At 40.6% G+C, this 7,765-nt stretch overlaps 1 protein-coding gene across 1 annotated transcript in view; it reads left to right on the forward strand.

Annotated features, from left to right (window-relative positions):
* The window catches only part of IQGAP1 (IQ motif containing GTPase activating protein 1), a 53,723-nt gene extending 47,332 nt beyond the window's left edge, over positions 1 to 6,391 (forward strand). Inside the window, exons 35-38 of the mRNA XM_038146827.1 lie at positions 733 to 899; positions 2,561 to 2,683; positions 3,562 to 3,670; positions 5,184 to 6,391. Of these exons, the coding sequence (XP_038002755.1) occupies positions 733 to 899; positions 2,561 to 2,683; positions 3,562 to 3,670; positions 5,184 to 5,297 (513 nt within the window). The 3' untranslated portion in view covers positions 5,298 to 6,391. The remainder of the gene's footprint in view (positions 1 to 732; positions 900 to 2,560; positions 2,684 to 3,561; positions 3,671 to 5,183) is intronic.
* Positions 6,392 to 7,765: the final 1,374 nt, after the last annotated feature.

The raw sequence follows: 7,765 nt of genomic DNA on the forward strand, positions 1-7,765 counted from the left end.
TGCCTCTACAAGTTTATTCACACAAAGAAGTTTTGCTCATAACTCTAAGACATCCTAATTGTTATTTTGATGTAAATGTGCCCATTAAAGAATCCCTAAATTATAAGGGGGGGTGGCTTACAAAAATGATCCAGTGCTACAGTGAGAATATATTTTATATCACATTGTTTACTGTGAAAAAACATTTGGTTAATGTTACGCAAGTAAACCAACTAAGCAATCGCCTTTAGGGATTTGATAATAATTAATTGTATTATAGATAATATGTGTCACAAATTAAAGTAGCAGTCAATGAATGTAGTGTTTTCTTGTTGAGATATTAAGGGAAGTGATGCTTAAAGGCTGACTAACTAAGAAAAATAATGAAGTCTGTGTGCTGCTATGGTTGTTGCGCTCGATTTGTAAGATACTTTCCAGTGCTGGCAAAATTGCTGCTTTTATATCATGGGCTTTCAGTGCCCACTCTAGTCATCACAACTAGAACAGAACTGAAGTTTGAGAAAGCCACAGAAGGTGCACCTTGTAGAGTTGGTTAGTTCCACAAATAGTCATCACAGAGAAAAAGCTGTAACACTTAAACTGGGGCAAGTGCAAATGAGTGCTCAAGCCTTGCATGAAGCAAGACTAAGCAAAATCAAATGGTGTGTTTCAAGTACTCAGTGGCTCTGGGACTGAGCACGTGGTGAGCTCAAATGACTGTTAAGTCTCTGCCTGTCTTTCTCTGCGCTGTAGGATATCAGAAATCAGCGTAGATACCGTCAGAGAAGAAAGGCGGAGCTAGTGAAGCTGCAGCAGACATACAGTGCCTTAAACTCCAAAGCTACTTTTTATGAAGAACAAGTAGATTATTACAAAAGTTACATAAAGACCTGCTTGGATAACTTGGCCAGCAAGGGCAAGTAAGTATCTTGGAATCGTAGAACCACAGAATGGTTTGGTTTTGAGGGGACCTTTAAAGATCCTCTGGTTCTCACTGCCCTGCGAGACACCTTGCACTAGACTGGGTTGCTCCAAGCCCCATCCAGCCTGGGCTGGAACAGTTCTGGGATGGGGTAGCCACAGCTTCCCAGGGCAACTTGTCCCGGGGGCTTACCACCCTCACAGGAAGCTGTTGACTGCAATTCTTTGAGCGCGACCATCCGGTTGATCCTTATCCATCAAGTGGTCCATCTGTCAAATCCCTGCTTCTTCAGTTTAGACGCAAAGATGTTGTATGGAACATTGTTGAATGCTTTTCCACAAATACAGGTAGATGATTGTCAGTCAGAAATGCAGAAGTTAGAAACCTTATCCAGAAATGGTGTATTAACCCCATTGCAGCAGATACCAAATTGGCCAGGCACCTGAGTGAAGGTATATTGGCTGTCAACAATTACCTCAGTGTTTTCCATGTATCTTAGCATAGTTTCCAGGAGGACCTTGTCAGTCACAGAGGTGAGACAGATTGCGTCTTCCTTATTTTCCTTCTCCAGTTGGTAGGAGCTTGACTGGATTGCCACATTTTCTCATACATGATGGATAGTGGCTTAGCCACTTCCTCCACTGGTTCCCTGAGGACCCATCTCATCAGACACATCTTATCAGGGTCCATGGACTTCCTCACCTTCAGGTTCCTTAGATGGCCTTGAACCTCATGACCTACAGCAGGTGGTTCCACAGCCCTAGAGGGGCTTCTTACAAAAACGCATGTGTTGCTAAGAAGAACCATATTGCTATCTGCTCAAAGCTCCTTGTCCAAGCTCTTTCCCACAGCAATAGTTTTAGGAAAAGGGTCTCAGCAGCAGTAAGAAAATACAGGGTGAGGCCCTTGGCATGAATGGTGTCAAAAAGACAATCTTGAAACATTTTTTTGTCCGTCTGGGAGAAGAGAGTGCAGAGAGTCCAGTGGTATGAAGGTTGTTGTCCACAGAGGCACTTGCTGCTCAGTCAGTCTGTCCTGTCATCCTTCTTAGGAACAGAGAATGAAAATAACATAGTTACCTTCAAGGAAACCCCTGATCACAATTTGTCCCCATTTCTGTGCCAAATGAAGTCAGCTGTTAAAGTGCTAGACAAATCAGATTTTCTGGGGTGGAAAAAAAAGTTGTTGTCTTCTCCAGTCAGATGTGAGAATGTGAACCCTTTTCACTTGCAGAATGAAAATACAAGCAAGTTTCTGAGTAGTCTCAGCTTTTCTCCTTGTCAGTTGTCATTAGACCCCATTTTGCCTAATGAGAGATGGTATTGCTTTTTGTGAAGTACCATATGCTTCTATTTTGGGTGGGATTTTTTTTGGTTGGTTTTTTGTTTACTTTGGTGGTTATTATTATTATTATCATTTATTTATTTATTTATTTTGCTTAAATGTTATTGATAAATAGTAGAAAATCAAGGATCTGATCTGGGCTACAAGTGCTTTGTAGGTAAACTGACTAGTAGAAGTACATAGTTATCTATCATTAGTCACAGTTCTTTAGCTGTACTGATTCTATCCCCTCTTTCAAATAGAATTGAATATTTACTGCTCAAAGTGTCGTTACTTGTGACCTTCTAATTTGTTTGGTTTGTATTTTTTCCCCAGAGTCTCCAAGAAACCTCGAGAGATGAAAGGCAAAAACAGTAAAAAGATTTCTCTGAAATACACAGCAGCTCGACTTCATGAGAAGGGAGTGCTTTTAGAGATTGAGGACCTGCAAGGTAACCAGTGAGTATCTATTATTTAAAACTCTTTAGAGCTAAATAACCTTTTTGGAGGAAAAGGAAAAAAGGTATGCTGAATTCTTGTCTTTTTCTTAGAACTAGTCTAGGTGCTGATAGTTGAGGACCAGAAATTTTGGGATCTATTTGAGGCTGTGTCACATTGTCTTGCAGTTTTGTTATTGGAATTTTAGTGTTGTTGATATACTTAGTTATTAAAGCTGAAAGAGTTGCTTTGATGACCTAGGCTGGCATCCTTAGGGGCAAGACACCTTGCATAGTGATCACTCTTCGGTTCTCTTTTTTCTGGTTGGAGCAAAGCAATTATTTGATTGAGAAGTGTAATGTGATTTAAAGATGACATCCTCTTTCCACCAACCCCTTCTCTGTCACCCCCACAGTTATGGAAGGGTACCTCCTTAGGTGAATTCTTATTATGGTTAATAGCTTCCATTGTTGAAAAATCAGCTTTATGCTAGCTTGAGTTTTTCCAGCTGTAGTTTGCTAGCCTTGAGAAGCTGGCACATCTGGTGTGGAATATGGAGGAGCTAGCTGTTACTAGAATTTTTTCAGCTCTGAATCATAGTTTGTACTCGGTACACTAAATGAGGCATGAATGTGCAGCACTAAAGTAGACTGCTTAGATTGTGCAAACTAAATTAAATTACCCTGTTTCCTCCTATGCTTGTGTGAAGATACAATTTACCAAACATAGAATCTGTTAGGCTTCTGTTCATTGTTGTATTGAGTCTGTTTGGCTTGTATGGGCTCATTTCAAATGGGTATTATAGAATAAAGAGTTAAGAAGAGAATTCTTAGAAATTTGTCTTCCGGTTTCGTCTCATATATTCCCTCCCTGTGATTATTCATTTCTCAATTTCATAGGTTTAAAAACGTGATTTTTGAAATCAGTCCAACAGAAGAAGTAGGAGATTTTGAGGTTAAAGCAAAATTCATGGGTGTACAGATGGAAACCTTTATGTTACATTATCAGGTAAGAACTGTCCTATTTAATAGTGTCATTTAAGTTCCCCTGCCAGTCTCTTCATCAAAATAGCAATGACACGTTTTTTGCCTGAACGGTCTGAAGAATGCTCTCAAAAATAACCCATTTGTTGCAGGTGAAACAGATACAACACATACAGGGGATCCAAACTGCTTTTTGTTTCTTTGCTAGTGAAACCTTATGTTGGTCTGTGTTCTTAATTCTTTGTACACATATGCACACTAAACGACACTTGCATTTTGAACAATTTCATGCTACAGCTGAGAGCTTGGCAGTCTGTGGCAGCAGTCACCTTGGCTTGTGTGTGATGGCTTCAGCCAGTCATTGTGTATTGGTATTCTTTCTGCTACCCTACACTTACCTGTTTGTTTCCAGTTCTTAGGTGTCCTCCTTAGGTGTCAGTCTTTACTTAGGCCACCAGAACAGGCATGCTGACTGGCTGTTTCCTGTTCCTTTTCTCATGCCAGTATTTTTACACCTGGTGTCTCTGTCCCTTTCTTTCCCCACCCTCTGTCCATCTTGGTCTTCATTAGGTTTGTTAGTTGTGGAAGCCTCAGACTCTTCGAAACAGATTGTGCGCAGTAGCACCTTGCGTTGTAGTTAGTCCATGCCAACTTGGCTGCTGGGATGGACAGCTGCCTCACACCTTTTGTTTGCTTTGAGGACTCCCCTAGTATGTTCCAGTCATAATCTGTCAGAGCTGGTCATGAACTTGTTGGTTTGTGGGGCTATGCAAGGTCACTCACTTCTCAGGCACATGGTTTACTATGTGCCTTTGTAGCAGTGCTTTGCAGATAAAGCAGCTGTTGTCAGAGGACAGCAGCAAAGGATACAACATCCAACATCACACATGTCCACCCACATGCCCACACCTACCCACTGTGTTACCTGCGGGAGTGGGATTGTGGAAAGAATTTAATCGGTGAGATAAAATCAGTACAGGTGCATTGCTGACAAAGCAAAGTATAACTACGTAAACACCTGAGAGACTGAATCAACATCATATGCACACTGACTGAGATGCCATTTCTTTTTGCACCGTAGATTGAAGTGCTGTAAGCCGCTTCCCTGAGATCTGTGGCAACTAAAGCTTTCAGAAAGGGACACTGTGAAATGTTGTTATGTTTCATGGGTACATGATAGAATTAGGCACATAGGAAACCTAAATGTTCTAAATGTTACAGCAACTTTATGGCTACTGTGCAAATGACAAGGCTGGAGATGGCTAGATCTGAAATTTAGGTTACTTAGAATGGTCTTCTATTTCTGTTCTCTTTTGTAATTTTTTTTAAACTCACTGCTTAAAATAATTAAGACCTTAAATGCCTTGAAATGACTATTTTTTACACAGTAAAAGTGGCTCTTTAAGTCTCTTGCTTTTCTGTCTTATGCTGTGTAGTTTTTTCTTGATATTCCTTAAGATCTACTGTACTACAGAATCTTTTATATTCTCTGTCAGCTCTTGACGATTCCTCACTCATTAAGATATTTTCTTTGGCAGGATCTCTTGCAGCTGCAGTATGAAGGTGTTGCTGTCATGAAGTTGTTTGACAGAGCAAAAGTGAACGTCAACCTTCTGATCTTTCTTCTGAATAAGAAATTTTATGGGAAGTAACCGACCTCTGTCAGCAAGTCTGTGAAAGGGGAGATGGATAGAAACCTGCACATACAACTTTTAATAATGTAGTGACGCATCAGTATATTCCCACTGTGTACTAATTGTATTGAAAATGTATTGTGAAGGAGGACTAAGAACCTACTGGGAATTGGACAACCCTGATTGAGTCTACAGGGAGTTAGTTTCTTTATTTATAATCTTCAACTTTGAAGATCCCCTTTAAAGAGGTCATTTTAGAATGTATTTTTACATGGGTTTGGGAATTAAACTAATATTAGAGTATATTTAGGCCATCTGAATGCTTAATTTGCCTAACCGTGTGCTTTATGAGGCTTGAGTTCTTGTTGCCTATGCAAAGAGAAAGCTGGCATTATATAGAGGTCTGTTAGCCTCTTCCTGAGAGCCAAAAAAGGATTGCAGGTGGTATTTGGACTCCAGTTATTCTCAAGCAGCGATGACCAATAGAAAACATGGTCAAGGTCCAGGTTACCCATTTGTTTGCAAGTTTGCATTGGTAGAGGTGGCAGCAGCCAGTTGCCAAGATTAGAACTACTGCGGTCAGGGTAATCAGTAAGCATCATAAAAAGTTACTGAGCTATTTGTGATTATGTACTACAGCCACATACAGCAGCTTTAGTGTCACATTTCTCTTGATTTGCTTCTGTTTATCACACTGTAGTAATTTACAGGTGTCCCCTTCAATGGAGGGACCATGGAATGTATTTACTAGAGCTTATAGATAAAAAGATTTTTGTGGAAGGGGAGGGTAGCTGAAACAATGTCTTGTGACACATTAAGTTTTAATGTTGCTTGCAAAGCATTTTAAATGTAAAATTCACTTTTTTTCCAGTTTAGAGCAATGTTCTATATATCTGTGTCTGATGCAATAAATGTTATTTTTCTTCCTTGGGCAAGTCTGTAGGTAGAGCCTATCTCAAGTAGATTAGCTTTTAAAAAGGTAATTTTTTCTAGCTACACTCAAGTTCCTGTATCTTTTTTTATTTCATGGGGGTTTTGTCTGCGCTTTTTCACAGTGGTGGTGGTGCTGGCTGTTCTGCTATATCCAATAAAAATGCAGAGACTCTTACAAAGTACAATTGACCTTTAAATTCACTTGCTTCAGCTGTTCCCCCAGTTTTTTCCTTCACCTTTTTTTAACAGATACATCTCCTGCAAATTTCAAGTTGGCCTGCTTGTTCAGGTTACTGTACAGAGTTTAAATGAACTTTTTGATCTACACTGAGGCAAGTTCTTTCAGCTTATGGTTTTTTTTCTCATGAAAGACACTCCTAGTATTTGGAATGTCTGCGTCGCCGAGTATAACTCTTCTGCAGTTTTTTTGGAAGGAAGTACGTAAACTTGCTGGTGTTTAGACTGTATTTAAACACACGCTGGTGTTGGTGTATGTGTGGTCCAACCTGATAACAAAAACTGCTTACCAAACCCAAGAAAGATGGAGCACATCAACCATTTAGCTTTCACCTCATGTTTTATCAGGGAGTTTATGGCCCTGCCAAGAGACAGATGGTAATTAATGAGTCCCAGGCCGAGCCATGACAGTAACCAGTTCTCTTCATGGTTTATTGACATATTCATCAGCCACACTCTCTAGTAAGTCCTGGGGTTTGTTCCTGTTTTTCTTTCAGCCTTATATCCAACTTTCCACCCCTTCTCTCTGTCCGGTGTGTCTTTTGTGTTCCTTTCTTGTCCTGTGTGCTCCCGCTCCCATTCCCTTTCAATACTTCACTCTGTCTTGTTCTTGTTTTTCTTTCAAGAAACAAATACTCAATATTTATTTAATGAATATTACTCAATCCCACTCCTCTATTTTTTGTCTCTCTCTTTCTCCATCTTTATTTCTCCTTTTTTTATCTCCTTTTTCCTTTGTCCTGCACTGTGACTATTTCTTTGTCCCTGTCACTGTTCTTTTGCCTGTACCTATCTGCAGCTGCTGCCCAGCCCTTCTCCCTCATTGTACCCTTCTGTTGGTAAGCCTCTGTCCTGCTGGCCATGCCTCTCTTTCTCCACTTTCCCCCACCTGCATGAGCCATGGTCATTTCCTCTCTCAATCCTTGTTTTCTTCGTCTCTGTAACCCTCTGTCTTTGCCGTGTGTGTAGCATTCTGTCTTTTTCTCTGTCCTCCTCCATGCCTCACTCGTGTTCCTTTCTATTCTCTGTGGCTCTGTGGTGCTTCCCGTGCCATTGTTCCTCACTGAATCCTTGTGTCCCGTTCACTGTCCCTGTTCCTTTTTAATCCCTCTTAGTCATGCTATCCATCCCAGGGTTTTTTTGTTTCGTGTTTTTTGGTTTTTTTTTTCGTTTTGTTATTGGGGTTTTTTTTTGGTCAATTTCATCCTGCACCCCATTCTTCCTTTTCTTCCTGTGTCCTCTCTGCTGTCACTCCCTGTTTCTGCCTCTCGCCTGTGACAGGGAGGCTGGGGAGGAACTTCAACCCTTCAGGTAGC

The sequence above is a fragment of the Motacilla alba genome, chromosome 10 (assembly GCF_015832195.1).
Source record: "Motacilla alba alba isolate MOTALB_02 chromosome 10, Motacilla_alba_V1.0_pri, whole genome shotgun sequence".
In the NCBI taxonomy this organism is placed as follows: domain Eukaryota; kingdom Metazoa; phylum Chordata; class Aves; order Passeriformes; family Motacillidae; genus Motacilla; species Motacilla alba.